Source organism: Primulina tabacum, chromosome 5 (genome assembly GCF_025594145.1).
Source record: "Primulina tabacum isolate GXHZ01 chromosome 5, ASM2559414v2, whole genome shotgun sequence".
Taxonomy (NCBI): Eukaryota; Viridiplantae; Streptophyta; class Magnoliopsida; order Lamiales; family Gesneriaceae; genus Primulina; species Primulina tabacum.
Genome location: NC_134554.1, coordinates 14,316,690 through 14,337,407, shown reverse-complemented (window position 1 = coordinate 14,337,407; position 20,718 = coordinate 14,316,690). Strand labels below are relative to the sequence as shown.

The following is a 20,718-nucleotide window of genomic DNA, read 5'->3' as shown; positions in this document are numbered from 1 at the left end:
AAATATATAAATATAGCTAGCTGGGAGACTCTAACAAACAAAAACCAAACAATCCAACCTCAACCACGAGGTTCGCCAGCGGAACCTCCGCCTGGTGCTGCAAAACCACTTCGGATATCTACCATGGTGCCCAAAAGCAACCACAGTAGCCCCAGTAAATAACTGAGGTTAGGATTCTGGTATGAAATAGTTCAACAAACATAATAATAACATAAATCATGCATAAACATATATGTAGATGAAATGTGAAATGTATGAATATGACTCAATATCAACGGGATAAACGGAGCCAAACGAATGATACGATCAACAAGAATAATGCTCGAGCAACACACAGGGGAGATGAATCGGCATGCAGCTAAACTGCCATGCCAAGTATGTAAGGTATGTCAGGCTATGCCAACTCGGCCTCCATGGAGCTGTAACATATAACAGTAATGACACAAACAATCAGAACTAGATATCACAATCGCATCGCTCACCTCGAGGGCTACACTAACAACGAGATTGATCAATCTTAACTACGATTTCAGGTGTATCAATATAGGCCTATCAGCCACACCCTGATCCCGAGTTATACAACAACCAGTGTCGAATAACAATGAATAACAGTAACTGGTCAACAAAAACGATAGAGCTCAAGATATATGTCATAACAGTATGACATAGACTAAATGTCATATAACTGAACGTATAGCTCAATAAGGCAATTAACAACTCAAACAATTCACATAATCACATAACCAACAATAACAACACATAAATATGCTTAAAACATAGTTTAAGTGTTACCGTTGTATGTTATCGAACTGTAATATATCTTTACCAACAAACGACGACCGATGAGCAACTTTAAAATTTTTCGACCTAAAACACATAACAATAAGTCGAATAATACCACAATTTGACCGAAGAAATTAACAAGAAGTTTGATCATCTCGACACGATTAAATGCCCAAAAACAGAAACCATAAAACTACATTCTGTTACAGTTCCAGATTCAGTACTTAATAGCATAAAATTCATATTTCACTCAATATTGACTCAAATCAATATCCGATAATTGGAAATGAAAGAAACTCAATTATCTAATTTGTCTAGTTGAAATTGTATTCAAATTCTCATTCATTAGCCCATAATTTCATTGAAATCACTATATTAATTCTGTTCTCGAACAGATTCTGATAGCAAAGCAGTTTCACAAAAAAAACACATAACTCTCTCAATTCTTATAGATTTAAACGATTTTGGTTTCATTTCAAAGATAACTAATTGATCTACAATTTTCATTTGAATAAAAATTCCAAAATCCGAGTACACAAAGGTCATATGCCCAAAGTACAACAGGTTTCCATCCATACTCCAAAACATAATATAGTTTTTACACATTTTGGTAAAAAATTCATATCAAATCCATTACTAACTGGAAGTTGATGATTTTAGTGGTCAATGATAGCCAACACAAATAATGCAAGATTTATTTAGGTTATTTCTACAAATTTTCTAGCTGTAAAAATCGCAGCAACAAGAGAAACAGCTCACCTAAACTGGACCAGAATTCGCGCGTATCAGAGCCTCGAACACCAGCTTCGATCTAGCTGGATCCTTGTCCTAAATTTTCAATTTATAGCTTGAATCGAAGCATATGATTTAAGAACACAACCCTTCAAAAAATTTAATTTTTGACTTCGGACGGAGGAGATACGACGATTTTACGGCAACTGCTACCGTAGCTGCAGGATTTGTTTGGGGAAAGAGATGTGGTTCCTCTTCTCTTCCTCCTTCTTTCTTCTTTAAATGGTATGTGTGTGTGTATTGTATGTATATATATGGATTTAATATTAATTGGTTACTTAAAATAGTAACTCAAGCTCAATTATCTCGATTTGTATTTATTTGTTCTCGTGTGTTATTTAAATTCTATATGTATTTTATATTGTTTAATTTCGATAATTTAAAATACATATTTTAAAACACTTATTTAAATTTATTTGGCATAAATAATTATTTAATTTACAATTAAATAATTATTTTAATTATATCAAATTACCGGATAATATATTTTAGGACCTTACAGGTAGATCGTAAGCTCTTTATCCGTCCACTTGACAGGAAATTTTTGAAATTTCCATGCATAAACTTCTTATCTTATACCTTTTATTCAATCCTCTTGATATATATTTCCGAAATATATATCCATAAATATATGGTTACACTATCTATTAATCAAATTTCGAAATTATACCTATAAAATTCGAAATACATGTATGATTCTTGAATCTTTAAGAATCCTGACTTATGTATGTTTATATTCCAAAATCGAAAATTAGGTATATTTATGACTTGAAATTTGAATACATTGAATAGTTTGTACACAAAGATTTAATTATCACCTACCACTTAAGATAATCTTACTATCCAAAAAAATCTTTGATAACTTATTACAAATTTCGAGTAAAAAATAATATATATTGAGTTTTACATCTGTGTGCTTTACACTAACTTCTCCATAGTTAATTAGCCAATGAATAATTGCAGCCCGCCGTTCAAACTTAAAAAGTCAATTTAAATTATCATGCAAAGTATAAAAAAGTGACGTTAACATTAGGATTTTTTTTTCGACTTTCATATAAAATTTTGACAAAAACTTGTGGGAGACGGTCTGTATGAGACAAATCTCTTATTTGGGTCATCCATGAAGTGAGACAAATCTTTTATTTCGGTCATCCATGAAAAATATTACTTTTTATGTTAAGAGTATTACTTTTTATTGTGAATATCGGTAGGATTAATTCGTCTTACAGTTAAAGATTCGTGAGACCGTCTCAAAAAAGATCTACTCTCCGTGCTGAAAAGATATGACGGGTTCATGTGCCGTGATCGATTATTCTTCTTTGGTATAAAATTAACAATTTTTTCGACGGTTCATCCATTCTCACACCAAAGCCCATAACCTCCCTTAAACTATTATGTATTCGTCTTTACTTAGTAAAATTGATTAACACAAATTATTAAGAATTATATTATAGTTTATTATAAATATTTTTAAACTTTCATATTTGGGATGAAGTATCACAATCACATGATCTCATTCAGAATGTGATTTCCTCAACAACACCGGGAATCTGGAGATGATTCCTACAAATTCAAGACTCATGTGATGTAATACTTTGCCCCGTGGTTTCAATATGCGTTCTTGTTTACGTAACTACTTCGTATTCGTCTTTACTTTACGAAAATGATTAACACAAGTTAACATATAATTGCATTGTAGCTCATTATAAACATTTTTAAACTCTAATATTTGAGATGAGGTGTCACAATCACCCTTCATTTAGAACGTGATGTTCTCAATAATACCAGGAATCTAGTAGACTCATATATGTTCAAAAAGTGACTCTCATGATATAACACTTTGTCCACGAGTTCAAGAGGTGACTCTCACATGTAACACTTTGCATTGCATAATACTTATTTTCAAGATGTTTCTACTGGTAACCGGCTCTGATGCCTTTGTGCGATTGCTCAATAGCCCCGATGACAATTACCTCGTATCCGTCCTTATTTTACGAAAATGATCAACTCAAATTGTTATAAAAATCTATTATAATTCATTATAAGCCCTAATAAAACTATAATATTTTATCCATACCCTTTTCTTTTTTATTTGTTTTTCTACCAAATTATTTTAAAGAAGAATGAATTTAAAGTAAATAATAAAAGTAATTGAAATACCAAATTGCACGTGAGTCACGTGCCATGACACAAGTCCAGATTGGCACGTATCTAGTCTCTACTGGAGAATTCTGGCGGACAAGTGTCCCAATCTATACATTTTATGCCATACACGACATTTTGTAGATCACTTTAAAATTGGATCGTTTATTGCATCAAATTTTATATAAAAAAATAGGTTTTTCGTGAGACGATCTCACGAATCTTTATTTATAAAACATGTTAACCCTACCAATATTCACAATAAAAAGTAATACTCTTAGCATAAAAAATAATATCTTTTCATAGATGACCCAAATAAGATATCCGTCTCACAAAATATGACCCATGAGATCGTTTCACATAAGTTTTTTACTTTATAAAAATATAGCACCCCACGAACATATATTATCTCCTATAGATTTATTAATATTAGTAATTTTTACATGCGATGTGTACTTACATATTTTTTTTATAATTAAATTGATTTTTATTAAAATAAAGATAATATCATAATTATAAAAATTAATAATGAGTCATAATACAATTTGAAATTAATTACATATTACAATTTGATTCGATTTTTTTAAAATGAGTCTCGTATCATAATTATGAAAAATACTGAGAGATTAAACAGCAATTTTGAAATCTTATATAAAAATGTAGCCCCCTACGCACATATATCCCATCACTATATTTATTTTATATTCTATAGATTTATTAATACTAGCATTTTTTGTACACAATGCGTGCTTACACAGTTTTTTATATTTAAATTGATTTATATTAAAATAAAGATAGTATCATAATTGTAAAATTATGGACAGTCATAGTACAATTTGAAATAATTCCGTATTACAATTTGATTTGATTATATTTAAATAAAACTCATATCTTAATTGCGAAAATCATTAAGGGACTAAATAAAAATTTTGAATTAATAGATAAAAAAAAACCATGACACCAAATCTTTTGGATCTGTTATGTCAGAATTAACAAATAATAAGATTTGTATATACTTTATGGAACGAACATTAGAAAAATAATTAGAATATTATGTTTTCTTAAAATACGATTTTATTGTTGATTAAACTTTTTCATAAATATGTTTGAATCTCATATCTCATCATTTTCAAATAAAATATCATGTTTATGTTGAGATACTAAGACATTGTTTGACTCGTCATCATAATATCTTATGAAAAAGAATATTATATCATGTGAGTTCATAACATTTTAATAAAACTTGATATATATATTGATGATCTAAAAATTAACATTTGATTCTATCACAAAAGAATAAATGTTCTAGATGTAACATATAATAATCCGGAAGACCTCGTAAATAATTAATCGGTGAGTTGGGTATTCTGGCACGAATGGAATAATGTCTGTCCCGTTATCTCTGACATGAATATCCAGTTTTCTCGCCAATGGAACGCTATGGACTCTTACTTAAGAATCTGACGACCTCAACGGAAAAACTCCCAATTTGGTCAGCAGCTGACTTTACAGAAAGCAGCAGCGGTTTTGGAGCTCACAGGTAAACCTACCAGCTAGGGCCATCGTTATCCTGATAAATGGTTAGTTTATCCACACATTACTATTATTTTTTAATTAAAATAAAATAAAATCTTCACATAAATAAATCCTAATAAATGCGTGTTATTATCTTGTTAAATCATCCACTCCAAAATTTCCAAAATCAAGGAGCGACCACCCGCTAAAAACCCCTCTGTGTCGGTTTCTAACACAAATCAAGAGTACTCCTGTAAAAAAAGATAGTTTCTTTGACGTTCCCACTTAGTCAACTGCGGTTGGGTTCAAAGATGCTGCATTTGTTCTTCGCTGTGGCGTTTTCTGCCGTGCCTTTGACCCTGTACATCCCTCCTATCAGAAGCTTGAATCTGTTTGTGGAGACGATGGAGGATATCTGGAGGGACTCGAGTTCTCATGCTGTTAGAATTTTACCTCGTTTGAGGTATGCTTGTTCCAGGATCTTGAACTGTATACTTTGTAACAATTCCAGGTAGATTGATTTTGAACGATCTGGGATTAGAATCCCGGTTTTACGAAACAGAGTTTGTGAATATTGGCCCCCGTTTTTTCTTCTCTGTTTTCGATGCTATCAAAGTGTTGAGGAATTGTGATTCGTGGAAGTGTTCTTGTGGGATGCTGATTGTTGATGTGTTTTGGGATAATAAAATCTAATTACGTTTTCTTTTCATGAATCTGGTTTCAATTTGGGATTTCCCCCACTTGGTGTTATATATTACTGTTAAATACGAGCTTGTTGCCATTTTTTTTGGCCACTGGAGCTTCTTCAATTTAGAGCCACTAGAAGGACATCACTGAAAAACCAAGTTCAAGTTCAAGTCTTGAAAACCTGGTAAATTTTGCGACCCCCTGGTGGACTTCTATCTTAGACTTTCCTCCCAGGGGGTGGTGACCTATGATTTGCAACGAGGTGGCGAGTGGCACGAAGGGGGTTCAATTCAATGGATTGGATGGGCAACTTGGGAGGAATCTGAATCGTTGTTTGTAGACCCAATTTTCGATTGTTGTTACTTGAACTCTATAGTATTTCCATTATCGAATTCCTTTATTCAAGAGTTGAGACTTTCTGAAGTAAGAGTGAAGTAGCTTTGCGTAGCCCTTGATCCTCTTTTATCCCATAAGCTCTCTACTTTGTGTCCAAAACAATTATCTTGACTGAAATTGGATTGAGAAAGGAGCTGGTGTGTCGGATCTGAGGAGCATCTCTCATTTGTTTCTCCAGTTTTTTGATTGATAATTTGATATGTTGTATACAATGTCAAAATTCACTCAGCAGCATTTGTGCTCCATGGAATTCTTTGCGTTCATTTCGAGATACATTAATCACTTTGCCATATCTATATGATTACAACTCTTCTGGCATTCATCACATCTGGCCAAGAAATTTCAAGATGCATTCTCTCCGTGGTTGATTACTGTTCCATATTTATGTAATATGGCAAGTCTTCTACCCTCATTATTGTTACGAGCTAATGTGCTAATATCCATTTAAAGCCCCCGGGTCTTACAGAAACAAATTGGTTATTCATGATTTCCACCATCTTGATAGAAATTGATAGTAATTGGTGGTAGGAAAGAATCTAATTTTCATCTATTTACTGAAATCTGGTTTTCAAGTACAGCATGATTATGTAACTTTAATGTTTTACAACATTTTGTTTCGAATTTATTCTCAAACAAATGGAAAAAGGACAAAAGAATGGCTATATATAAAAAAATCTCTATTTAGCTATTTTAATGTTACTCATTGACTTGAAAGAGTGCAAGGCTTTAAGAACCAGAAAGCATTCAAAGTTCTTGCTTCTTTCTCAGCTGCCCCTATTGGAATTTCTCCTTCAGGGTTGATCTTCTCATGTTCGGCTGCCATGTTGCCCTCTTTGTTGATTCGCTTAACCTCTTGCAGAATCCCTCTTCCCTGTTTTTTAAGCCACGCTATATTCGGTCAGAACACACACTTAGAATATAACCGATATGTGTTAGTTTTTCTTTGGCTTCTAGACTGTTGTCGAATTTCAAATTTGAAATCAATCCATAATTGGATATTGTGGAGCACATACCATGGGTTTGGACCTGAAAGTCTTAGGCGTCATCTCAGCTTTCAACGTCCCACGATTTGCAGAGAAACACTGTGGAGTAGGAGGTGAAGTTCGAATCTTTAGTAAACCATCCTTGTTAAGCTTGCTACTTTTCACATCCACGGATATAGGGGTGTTCTCTGCATCATCTTTTCTTCTGCAAGAATAGATTCAAGATTCTTACAGCTAGCTGATTCAAAAGTTAATATATATTCGGACATGAAAGCTTTGTGATCTGGAGAGGTCGAGAAGAAAAAGATAAAGTGTGGAAGCATAGGCGTAGAATTCTTTTGTCGAATCCACCCCTGGAGTGGAAGAGAAAATTCACCTGATCTTTAGCTGCTTTTCCTTGAACATTCCGGTTTCCATTACTTTCACGTCTTCTCTGCTCAACTCTAGCAATGGCTTCTTTTCCTTTTCTTTGTCATTCAAAACCCCAGAATCGATGTCCTGAATATCTTTATTCTCTCTAACCTTAGTTGCTAGTTTCTTCAATTCATTACAGAACTCTGCAACCTTGTTCAGTATATCCCCACCAGAGAACAAATTTCTTGCAGATGAAGTACTTTTCAGCTTTGGTATTTGATCGGCTTTTCTCATTGCAGTGTCATCCCTTGATTTCTTCTCCGTGCTTGATTTAATTGCCTCTTTTCTGAGTTTAGCTTTGTGAGTTGGAGGGGGTGAGAAATTGGGATTTTGATTTTCACCATCTTCAAGGATTTTATTATTTTTTTTGTCCAACAACAAAACAGAAGTTGTATTTGTCCCCCTTTTCTTCAACTTCGTATCTCTGCAAATTTTAGATGATTTCATATCCTGTGTGGTTGACGATCCCTAGATCCACCACACTAAGCCCAAAACTAAAATAGTTTCATAGATACCTCGTTTTTTCTTCACCGAATGGAAGAATCTCAGAAACTCTAGTAGATCTCTGAAGCTGGAAACACAGTAAAGGAGAAAATCATACAAGATTGTAACACAATCAACAACCGAATGTGGAGAACAACTTCATGTTTTGTGTAATTATCACAACTTTGATATAAACAAACTAATTAGCACGCTATATTCCAACCATAATCTTCCTTTTGAAAATATCAAATTCAAGCTCAAACGCAGGAAAAAAACATCGCAAGGTAAATTTACCCGCGAAGGAATTGTTCACATTCATTAAAAATAAATTTCCGACGAATAGTAAACAAGTTTTTCAAATTTGAAGGCCCGAATCACATAAAATTTCTTGAAAACCAAACAGAAATGGTGCAGTGAACAAGAGATATAAGGCAAAACAGACCTTAGAATTCAAAGTGGGAGTCCCCTCTTTCCCATTAAAGAAATCTTCAGCTGTCCTGGGGTGATTACAGCCTATACATATACACATTAATAAGCGAAAAAGGATCACGAAAAAAATATCAGCGCAAGAGAAAAACAAGAAAATCAAAACCCCGGGGCGTCACCCTCCATCTAAACATACACTTGCATTGTATCTATACCTACAAAGACTCGTTTGTGTTTGTGTTTGTGCGTTTCTTTTAACTTACTGTGGCGGCAGAACCAGGCTTCATCATCAACAGGGTCGTCGGAGGCCGAGAAATCGATCCATTTTGGAGCATTGATGAGCTCGTACATCTCGTCTATCACAAATCTTGAATCTATATTCTTCCAATCAATTATTGCAACGTCCATTTAGTCTGATCTCTGTAAAGAAGCAAAAATAATTTAATATATACGGACGAAAAATAAAAAAGTTCAAAATCCAAGTGTTTCTGTAAAATCCCAGATCAGAAATTGATTGTGAAAACAGTTTTTCTTGGAGAATAAAAGAAGAGAGGAGGGAGATCTCTGAGACAGTGGACCGTTGGAGGGAAGGGTTTTTGTTATCAATTCGCTTTATGTCAATTACTTTTCGACCGTTGGGAATTTTCACGTTTTATTATTTGATCTGGTAGCCTTCACATTTGTGCCAGTGGGTCAACAATTGCTTTTGATTGGGGCTAGGTTCGGGTTAACCCAGTTTAGTTTTCGGGAAATTGACCTTCAGTCCTCAGTCGTCGATTTTTTTTTGTATTCAGTCCCTGGGTACTTTTTTAGTACCACATTTTCACATGAAGTGTACCACATTTCCACATGAAGTGTACCACATTTGTATGACATATTACCACAATTTTGTGGGTAGGGAGTGAACCCAAATAAATGTTTTGATTGAGGATTTTTCATCAACTTCCCCTGTAGTTTTATTATTATTTATTATTTTTTAATGTACAAAACTGAAATTAAATAATAGAGATTGTATTTGGCCTTTACGTTAAAATAAAATAAAATTTCATATTTTATGATAATATAAAATAAATACAATAATAGAGTATTTTGAAAAATGATGAAAAGTTAGTTAAAAGTGATGAAAATTAGTTGGGCATATAAAAAGCCACGAAAATATGTATCGAGGGTAAAAACTTGTGTAAGACAATCTCACGGATCGTATTTTGTGAGACACATCTCTTATTTGCGTCATTAATGAAAAAATATTACTTTTTATACTAAGAGTATTACTTTTTATTGTGAATATCGGTAGGGTTGACTCGTCTCACAGATAAATATTCGTGAGACCGTCTCACAAAAGACCTACTCGTATCGGAGAAAGAAAATAAATGAGATCGAGAGAATGATAATCAACATTTTGAACATCGATTGTCTATCTATTGCCAAAACCTTCCAGAAACCAAAAAGAAATAAGGGGTAGGGGAATTCTAAATGACAAAAACTTGTGTGAGACGGTCTCACAGGTCATATTTTGTGAGACAGATATCTTATTTGGATCATTAATAAAAAAATATTACTTTTTTTGCTAAGAATATTACTTTTTATTATGAATATCGGTAGGGTTGACCCGTCTGATATATAAACTCTCGTGAGACCGTCTCACAAGAAACCCACTCATTCTAATTAATGAATAGCTAATTTCAAATCCCTGAACTTCAAGTTGTTTTTGAAGTATTTCAAATCCTTCATCATATAAATTATTTTAAATCCATTCTAACTGATCAACTATTCAAATATTCAATTAATATCTTACTTATGTTGTTTTATTTTGAAACATCGTGACGTTGTTTGATTCGTGAGATGAGATGATAAATTGAAAAATAATAGTAACAAAAATATTTTTTTCAATTCTAATTATTGTAATATTTGAATCAAATGACGGTTATATTGTATAACATCCTTCGTACGAACGATGTTTATAGGAAGATATACGATAATTAACTTTAACTACATATTATATATTATTTTATTGTTTTAATGGAGAAGAGGTACACGTTAAAATCTATTTTGGGAGGTGCAAATTATAATGTTCATCTTTTAAAAGGGTGTAGTCTGAAAATGGATAACTTCATGGGTCGAAGAGTAAATACCAAAACATTGTTTCCCTTGCTCTTCTCTCCTTATCCCGAGGCCAACGCCGAATTTCTTTACCTGTAGGCTGTAGGAAACGTTAGAGATAGAATTCTAAGTGATAAGAAATGTCCAGCACTTCACTCTCGCTCTCGTTTCTGCATGCCACTTTGGCCAGTACCAAACAGCAGCAGCTTTGCATTGGGTGTCGCCCAAATTCGGTGCCGTTATGGAGCCTCCAACCTCGGCCACTGATTGTTCAAGCCATGTCCGCGACCCGAACAGAGGATAGAACTGCTCGCCATTCTCGTATCCGGAAGAAGGCAATTTTTTGTCCTTTTCTTTCTTGACTATTTTGTTTGTTTTAGGATTGATAAGAATAGGATTTCTAGGTATGTGACATTATTGAGGAAGAAAGTTTAAGATGGGAATCCTAAATGCAATGTTGTGAAGAAATGATATGAAACGACTTTTGAGAAGTCTCCCTGTACCCCCAGGGCCCAGAGGTTTGCAAAATTGAGTGAACTGGTGCTGTTATTTTGGCTAATTGTTATCTAGGTTGTATGCAAGGTTTGTAATGGTGAATGGTGGCCAGCTCTTTAGGATAAGAATTATGTCCACCGGTCCTTATATCTTATTGCTGTTTCCTTGGATAGTTTTCTCATGGGCGATCTTCTACATAATTCATCCTTATTCAGCCAGAGATGGGAATAAAGAAGAAAACTTTGCGTATATATTGATTGTACGTGAAATTTTGTATGTTTCACGTTGTGGCAGTCTTAGCCTTCTGCTGCTGTACTTGCTCATATTGTTTCTGTTCAAGTCTACTGCTGCTATCGCTTCTAAATAATCAATTTCACTATGTATCATGCTGCCAAACTAGTGCTGATCACTTGTCACCATATGCAACATGTTGGATCAAGCACATGATGTTATATCAAAAGTTATTGTTATTAACAACACTACCAATCAAATGTTTTTAAGCCCACATGCTATATTTCAATAGTTGTGCCATTCAGAACCATATAAGCAATTGTTGCTACTAACATTCCATCTCCGACCAACGGGTCCAACTACAAGTTATGAACACGTGATATTGGTTTTGATATTAACTGTAGGATTGAACATCAGCCATTACACCAAAAGTTATTGGTAATAACTATAACAGCAAATATGCTATTGAATTTAAGCTGTGCAGAAATCCAGGCGCCACATTTCATAGTTGTCTCACCTAGGACGATACAAACAATTGTTGCTCCTAACCATGGTTAACTTTATGTTGATAGTCATTTTATACGTCTAACTAGTGAGAAGCAATCACTAGGCCTGGACTCAACCCATGATAATCATTTCACAAACTGTGCATCTTAAATGTCAAGCATGCACAATGACAACCAAGATGGATGTATTTGACATCCATGCTTTAAATCCTTTCCCATTTCAAATTCTTCCACCCAAATCAAATTGTTCCAAACGCAAACTTAAAGTCTTTGGAAATTGGTTTGAAATGATGTTTTAGAGCGTCTTTTGTTATGGTTAAAGCTGTGAGTTTCCTCAGATTAGTTTTTGAAGAAAAAAGATGTTAGATCTTAATATAAGTTGCTAAATTCTCGAGCAAATACGCTCTTGGAGCTTGTAAGATGTTATTATCCTGTTATTGAGGTAAGATATACATTTATACCATTGTACAAAAAGCTTGTATGATATGAAATATAAGTTGAGCTATATGCAGTTTTTGAGGGATCATCGACTTTTTATTTGAATTTTGGAGCTTTTGTACTCTATTAAATTTGCAAATACACATTTTACTCAGGTTGAAGGGACCACAGAAAGACCGAGATTATGCGTATTTTGCTCCAACAAGCACATATATGTTCAGGTGATCGACGATTCAAAGATGCATACTCTTGCTTCTGCCTCTACTGTGCAGAAACCCGTCTCAGAGGAGTTTGACTACAGTTCTGGTCCTACCATTGTAAGTGAATTCCACATATCAGAAAATAAAGTAGCTGTGTTGCTAAATATGTTCACTGCATATTTATAATGTTCTAATCTAATTAAGGATTTTAGAAATTTATTGCCGTTCAAGAGTTCCATTGGCTAGCAAATTACTGTCTTTCCTCATTCCATCGTTATCCAACTTGTAAATATTTCTTAAATTTTGATGCCAGTGACTTGCATATGAGAACACAACTTAAGGACATTACTCCCATAGTGAAATAAATGGAAAAAACGTTCAAGGGAACCATGGCTAGAGAATTACATAGAAAAAGCTTAAGTATCTTGCTCTAGCAAATGTGTCCTTATGATGCACCTTGTCAATGTATGATCAAATAATTAGCTTTAGCTATTGAACTGAAATGGCGATTCAGGAGTCGTGAACCCTTGTGTGCAACTATCTGGTGGGCTCTGAGCATGATATTTACTCTAAGCAGGGTTCATTCTTCACTGGTTACATTCGTTTTATCCCTTATCATGACATTTTTTTTTAACTTAAGATACAAGCACTAACATTAAGGTTTGGGATGTCAGGAAATTGCCAAAAAAATTGGTGAAGTTATAGCAAAATCTTGTCTTGAAAAAGGAATAACAAAGGTAGCCTTTGACCGGGGTGGTTACCCCTACCATGGGCGGATTGAGGCCCTTGCTGATTCTGCTCGGGAGCATGGCTTGCTGTTCTGAAGCTTAAGCAGTTGGAATCAATTTTCATGCTCATTTGTAATTGAAGTATTTTCACTTTTAGGCTTTGTTATCAATTTCTGTGAGCAAAGAAGGCTTGGACACATTGTTTGGGCTACAAGTCTCTTTGGATATAGGAAATAGGCTGATGATGCCAATGAGTCAAGATTGAGCCTGGCCCAATGGAACGGGGCTCGTAAAATGAGCCCCGGGCTATCAGTGAAGATCAACAAACGTGGAAGCACGGTTCTGCTCGAGTAAGCACAATTTGTGAAATCCTATCGTGATTGACCCTGATCTGGCTACTGGAGGGGACTTTTCCCTGAGGGTGGGTTCTTTTAAAAATAAATAAATATAATATTTTCGAATATTTCAACAAAAAATAAATTTTAGAACGCTTTAAAATAATGCAACGCGATAATTTCTTTCTCCTACATTAAATCAATAACTATAAAAACAAAAAATAAATCAAGAAATTAACAAAAACAAGCTTACTGAGATTCAACCAGTGGTCAATCCGCCGAGTCGGACTTAACTATTTCGATTTTGGGTCAGATTAACTAACTAAATATAATTTTTGCATTAATGTACTCCCACTTATGAAAATATATATAATCCGCTTTTAAGATTTCCCGATAAAAATATTGAATAGGTCTCTTGTGAGACGGTCTCACGAATCTTTATCTGCGAGACGGCTCAATCCTACCGATATTCAGAATAAAAAGTAATACTTTTAGCATAAAACGTAATATTTTTTTTATAGATGACCCAAATAATAGATTTGTCTCACAAAATATGACCCATGAGACCGTCTCACACAAGTTTTTGTCAAAATGTTTCCTAATTACTTTTTTTTTATAAAATCTTAAAACTAACACCAAACATTACGCCACGCTACCAAACTTTGGCGACACTTCCACGGTAGCAGTGGATCATATAGCAAACATCTCCTAACGCTAGCATTATTGTCTAACATTAGATCTTGTACAATTTTTTTTTAAAATCATGATATTATTAATAATAGCTGCTCGTGGAATCGATAAATGGAAGCTCTGTTGGGAAGCGAGGCGTGGCCTAACTTGGGGCATGTTTCACAATAAATGCATATAGATAGATAGCTATGCAGGTTGACACTAGGCGATTAGGGAAGTGACGCATATTGCCCGAATTAATTGTCTCCCTTCGCCATGCTCTTACTTTTGTCTGGTTTCACCTTTCACTTGGCTTGTCGGCTACTTACCAAAAATATTCATTCAACTACACTTAGCACTTAGCTGGGATATATAGAAGAAACGCATGGTTTATTCTCCATATATATATATATATATATATATATATATATTATCAATAATCAATTCTGCAGTTAATTATGCATATGATATAATTTCACAGTCTTTTCATCTGATTAATAATATACAATCTTTTTCTCCTCTTGGTGAATTTGGATGCGGTTACAACTGTATAATCTTTCATCCGACCTTTGTATATAATATTTACCCAGTGGCTTCGAATCCACTTATCGCCCATGCTCGTGGGCTGTGGGGCCTATCGTGTGTATTTTCGCGCGTGTGTGTGTGTATAATGTAAAAATTTAGAGTGTGGCCGTGCCCCTATCTCGAGGTGTCCTTTTCGAAACTGCATTCGTGCTCATTGAGAAGTCTATTTCCATGCCTCCCGAATGGTTTGAATGGAATTGAGGTGAGACTGCAGTCTTCACTGACGTTGTTTTCTGCGTAGACGCATCACATCACATGTTTCACTTTAGAGGTACCTTTCTGTGTCCATATGAGAATAAAAACTCTGAGAATTTGGAGACAAATCGATTGATAAAATACACATATAAAATACGTATAGTCGGAAAAGACTGTTTTTTTTTCCCTCTCAGACTGTCCTTGTTTTATTCTTTCATTTAAAAGCTAGAGAAAAAATAAAACTTGCATGCAATAATGACAGGCTTTGAAACATCCTTGTCCAAGTCAGTATTTCTTTCTTTATTTTTGGCGACCCACTCTGCAACTTATGTGCGGTTACAAGTATATATTTAATTTCACCATATTTAGCTAGTTAGTGTATATGAAATTTTTACAAAAAGGGTAATCTTCATTTAATTCATCCGTTCACCATAAAAGCAGAATTTGGGAGCCACGAACGACAACTGTTGCTTTCACAATAAATTTCCTTTATACATTGTCTAAAGAAGGCAATAACTATAACTACAGTTTAAAAGGAATGGACCAAAAATGGAGTCAGATTCTGTGGTCTGGACCGTCTCGTATGTCATTGTTTTTGGTGCAGAAATATAATACTTATGCTGCCTCTTTTGTCTTCCGGAATTTCAGTCATTTCTATCAGAATGCGTGAGGGGACTAATCTGATGTCTAAAGTTTTATGATTGTCTTTTATATCAATTATATACCCATACATGTCTTTTTACATCACATTAAATTCACAGGAGAAATTTAAAGACATGACATTGTATCAGACTAGGTTTATTGATGTATTGCCAATGGAAAAAGGTCCAGTTTGACAAATACACAAGTAGATATAGGTGAGGTAGAGAATACTTATATAAACGGGCAAGGCCCAAAATTATTATAGGACAAATACAAACTTTTGGCTGATCAATCAAGAATTAAACAGTAATGTCTTTCTTGTGAAATATTGAGTATGGTTAAACGACTCGGGTTTTATTTATGACTATGTCTCTTGTGAGACGGTCTCACGAATCATTATCTGTGAAACGGGTCAATCCTACTGATATTCACAATAAAAAATAATACTTTTAGCATAAAAAATAATAATTTTTCATGGATGACCCAAATAAGAGATCCGTCTCACAAAATACGAACAGTGAGACCGTCTCACACGAGTTTTTGTCTTGACATATATATATATATATATATATATATATATATTTGTTTCGTCTTAATCCGTTTTACACATGTAAAATTCTTAACACAACTTTATTTAATGATATTGGGGAATGAAAATTGAATATAATTATATACATTAAATACAGATATATTAGTAAAAAAAACTATTAATTATTAAAAAAATAGATATATATTATATAATTGAGACGAAAAGTATATTTAAATATTGTGAGAAAAAAAAAAAACCGTGGAGTCACTGTCATGCGAAGCAGCGGCAAATGGCAATAAAGTTTTGGATGACGTCATGCTCGTAGCTCAACAGTGGATTGTAATTATCATGTTCATCATCAATTGTCAACAGCTGTCCCGTCTCTCTCTCCACAATACACATATTTATTAATGACAAAAACTTGTGTGAGACGGTCTCACGGATCGTATTTTGTGATACAGATCTTTTATTTTGATCGTCCATGAAAAATTATTACTTTTTATTCTAAGAGTATTAATTTTTATTGTGAATATTAGTAGGGTTGATCTGTCTCACAGATAATGATTCGTGAGATCATCTCACAATAGATCTGTTATTTATTAATTATTATTATTATTATTATTATAGAATGAAAAGACATGTCCATCCTTATATTATATAAATTTTTAAACCAATTTCTATATAAAAATAATTATTTTTGAATCGATTGTACTATCGATCTTATCAAATATATATTTTATTAAAGGAAAAAAAATATTGACTAAAAGTGAATCCATTGAAACTCTTAGGAAAACAAAATTAATGGGTAAAATGAGTCAAATTGGCTCCAGAGACTGCTAATAATAATACTAACACTAGTAATAATAATACTCAGAGAAGAACGAACCTATAAAATTTTTAAGCATCTCAAACTTGCATAAATTAACTAAATCGAATTAAATGAAAGCATACAAAGACTGGGTTGTTTTCTACTTTTGTTTGATATAATTTGATTTTAAATAAAAACAATTGATTTATTTAAAATAATCAAACAAATTCAGCTCCATCGATCATTTTATTACTCGATCAATCAAATTTTTCAACATTATAATTAATCCTAATTAATGATGTAATATATTATTTTTTCTACAACGGGGTGAGAGTTCAATTTTGATATATATATTGATATAAAGAAAACTAAAAAATGACCGACGGACTTTTATGTGTGTCATAGGGTTTATTTTAAAAATAATATTATTTTAAAAAGTATATATTAAAATATAACAAAATTTGGAGTGTTATAAAAATATTACAATCCGAGGATCAGATTCCCGGATTCAATTAAATTTCTTTAAAAAATTAACAATCACGGATTCTAATAATCCAAGACAAAGTCACGGATCCTTCTTTAAATGAGGTGCGCACCTTCTCATTAATCGTGCTCGCCGTTGAATGAAGTATTGCACGCAACACTGTAATGTCAGCTCCACTATTGCAGTTATTGGAAGACGTCGAACCCCTTTCAATACAACATTAATACACTCAGACATGTTCGTCGTCATTATCCCTCGTCTCCATCCCTCATCATGAGCCAATGACCATTTTTCTTTTGGAATGTTTGACAAATAGATTAAAGCTGCTGCATTATTTGTTCTAATTGACTCCATTGTCGCATTAAATTTTGCTACTTGGTGTTGTATCCCTGCTTCCCAACATAAGTCTTTCAAGTGAATGTTTTTGAACTTACTGTTGAAATTAGAGCAAACAAGCCTCAAACAAAAACGATGAACACAACGAGGAGGCTTGAAATCAGGGAGATCTTGCACTGCACTTGTTATACCCGCATGTCTATCAGATATAAGGCACACACCATTACACCCTCTGGTAACATATCGTGCAACATTAGCGAGGAACCAATGCCAAGACTCATAATTCTCTTCATCAACAAGCGCAAATGCTAGCGGCAAAACCTGGTTATTGGCATCCAAAGTTACTGCTATGAGTAGTTTGTGCTTATATTTGGTGTACATATGGGTACCGACTACGCTGATTATGTTGCGACAATGTCGAAAACTATCTACACATGGTTTGATGGCCCAAAACACAAAGTTCAAAATTTTATGTGGATGGTCATACGGTCGAAGATGCTTCCATTCTACAATAGTTCCTGGATTGTACTTCGACAAAGCTCCCATATATTTAGAAAACAAAGTTATAGAGCTTTTCCATGTGCCATAGATTACCTCCACCGCGCGTTTCAAACTCTGTCATGCCTTATCATACGATATATCATACCCATATTTTCCTTTAATACTTTCTCGCACATATTTGATCTCGTATGCAGGATCACAACACACGATTCCCAAAAGTGTACTGGCTATCATGTTTACGTCAAGGTTGTGGTGATCTATACCGACTTGGGTAGACATGTAGGTGTGATCATCACCATATTTTGTGATCATGAAGTAGCCTAAATTTTTTTTGAACGATTCTCGAAGTCCGTACCCACAGTTGCCACCTTCGGACCAGTTCTTGCATTTGACCTTCCAAATTGTCGGGAGAACTTTGGGCAACGATATATTCACGTCTCAAAACCCAAACAAAAAATCCTTCACTGAAGCTATTAAATCACCTTTGCTCTTAAAAACCATTTTTACACCGAGCTCTGGCCTTTCAGGATTGTGAAAGTTTGTTCGGGAAGAAAAAGGAATACCATATGAATCTGGAATTTGTTCGTCGTAGACTTCATTGAAAAATCGGGGAATTTCACGTAAATGTTGCTCTGGTGTAATAAAAATGTTCTCTGTCATTGTTGCTTCAGACATTAACACACGCGCCGATGTTCCTTCATTTGCATTCTCAACATGATGATCATCTTCTCCGTCACTTGATGTAGCATAAAAATCATCATCGCTATTCATGACATGATGCGAACTGTCCCCAAATAAATCATCTTGCTCATCCATGTGTTCTGTAATTAGGGCGGGAATATTTGCAGCCTCAGCAGAACTATCAAAATGTCTGACATTTTTGGTATTTTCTTTAGGAGCCCATGAATTTAAATCCAATTGGTCTGTTCTACTAGAACCCCATGCAACATCAACTCCTGATGGAACCGTGATATGATGATCCCAACCCCCTGAGGTAAAATCCAATTCTTGTTTTCTATTCATCCTCCATGCATAGTCTTCTTCAGTGTGAGTCGTGATATGGTGATCTCAAGGACCAGTGTCAATCCCAGAGTAGGTCTGAGCTGACTGTTCATTGACGTGATACATAGAAGGTCCCGCTTCATTCAAACCTAATGTTCCCAAACCTTGCGTTATTACTAGCATGACTGCATCAAAATCGTAATCACTTACGTTCTGTAACACTAGCGATGAATCAACATACAAGTACATGCAATCCAGTGTCGGCAACTCAAACATAAATTGTAGATTATCATCATCTGTGATATAGACATACTCTTCAATGTAACGAGACAACGAGCTATAACAATATTTCGTAGACAATTTGATGCAGAATTTTGTTGGGTCGATCTCCAGCTTGCGATGCACATAATTCACCATTTGAGAAAATGTAGTAGAGCGAGGGATTTTAATGGGCCTGGTCGCGGGGATACTATATCCAACCCTACCATTTTCAATAATGACATATCCACCTACGTAAAATAAGACCCTGACAGTATCCATATCTGTGAAATTACCTTTAATACTGGTGAATTCGCCAAATACTCGGTGCAATTTTATTACATATTTTTCAAAATTGTTTTGTATATAACCACACAAATTAATTTGACAATAAAAATTAATATAATTTATTTATATTAAACTTTTTTTCTTATATTACTTTGCATTAACATAAACATCTTTATAATATTATATAAATTATATTAAAGTGACCAAAGTTATAGAGTAACTAAACACTATTTCATATATAAATTTTTAATTTTTTTAAAAAACGTAACAAAATACTTTATAATTTCATTAGTATTAAGTACAATATTATTAATTCATTTTTATATTAAATTAAGCTAATTATATTAAAAATACTAACCTTGAAATATTTCAAAAATCACAATATCATATTTATTATTTTTTTAATATTTCAACTATTTTTTAATATCGCGATTAATATTAAAAATATACTATTTAACTAAATTATACTTAATCATATAATGTTAGTGAACAAAATTATAATTACTTTAATATAATATAAATAATATAAACAAAATATTTAAAAAATTACTTTAATTACCTTCTCAGACGTAATTATGCGGAACTTGTAATAATATCAACGGACGGTGCTCATATCTGAAATAAATGACAAGTATCAGGGACGGATCCGGGAATAAAAGTTGGGGGGACTTGAAGTCAATATGATAAGTTATATATTATTAAAAAAAATTTACATTATATCAGTCAACGAAGTTGTGCCCTAAGAGATTTTAAAACATAAAATTCAT

The 20,718-nt window shown here is 33.7% G+C and overlaps 2 protein-coding genes across 2 annotated transcripts; one reads left to right on the top strand and one right to left on the bottom strand.

The window, feature by feature from the left end:
* Positions 1-6,825: 6,825 nt before the first annotated feature.
* Positions 6,826-9,210, bottom strand: LOC142546890 (uncharacterized). The gene is made up of 6 exons (XM_075654850.1): positions 8,885-9,210; positions 8,638-8,708; positions 8,228-8,283; positions 7,675-8,136; positions 7,329-7,503; positions 6,826-7,186 (listed from the first exon to the last, which is right to left on the bottom strand). Exons 1-6 carry the CDS (start codon positions 9,027-9,029, stop codon positions 7,016-7,018), a joined length of 1,080 nt encoding a protein of 359 aa, XP_075510965.1. The 5' UTR covers positions 9,030-9,210; the 3' UTR covers positions 6,826-7,015.
* A 1,579-nt stretch (positions 9,211-10,789) lies between these two features.
* On the top strand, positions 10,790-13,533 carry LOC142546891 (large ribosomal subunit protein uL18c-like). The gene is made up of 3 exons (XM_075654852.1): positions 10,790-11,056; positions 12,547-12,708; positions 13,266-13,533. The coding sequence occupies exons 1-3, from the start codon at positions 10,862-10,864 to the stop codon at positions 13,413-13,415; spliced, it is 507 nt and encodes a 168-aa protein (XP_075510967.1). The 5' UTR covers positions 10,790-10,861; the 3' UTR covers positions 13,416-13,533.
* Positions 13,534-20,718: the final 7,185 nt, after the last annotated feature.

What these genes read in the sequence shown, in the direction of transcription:
- LOC142546890 (XM_075654850.1), bottom strand. Translation starts at nt 9,029, where the DNA reads ATGGACGTTGCAATAATTGATTGGAAGAATATAGATTCAAGATTTGTG. An exon ending in CTCCCACTTTGAATTCTAAG is followed by an intron (nt 8,284 to 8,637) that starts GTCTGTTTTGCC and finishes CTGTGTTTCCAG; the next exon opens with CTTCAGAGATCTACTAGAGT. An exon ending in GAAAAGCAGCTAAAGATCAG is followed by an intron (nt 7,504 to 7,674) that starts GTGAATTTTCTC and finishes CTATTCTTGCAG; the next exon opens with AAGAAAAGATGATGCAGAGA.
- LOC142546891 (XM_075654852.1), top strand. Translation starts at nt 10,862, where the DNA reads ATGTCCAGCACTTCACTCTCGCTCTCGTTTCTGCATGCCACTTTGGCC. An exon ending in ATTCTCGTATCCGGAAGAAG is followed by an intron (nt 11,057 to 12,546) that starts GCAATTTTTTGT and finishes CATTTTACTCAG; the next exon opens with GTTGAAGGGACCACAGAAAG. An exon ending in ACAGTTCTGGTCCTACCATT is followed by an intron (nt 12,709 to 13,265) that starts GTAAGTGAATTC and finishes TTGGGATGTCAG; the next exon opens with GAAATTGCCAAAAAAATTGG.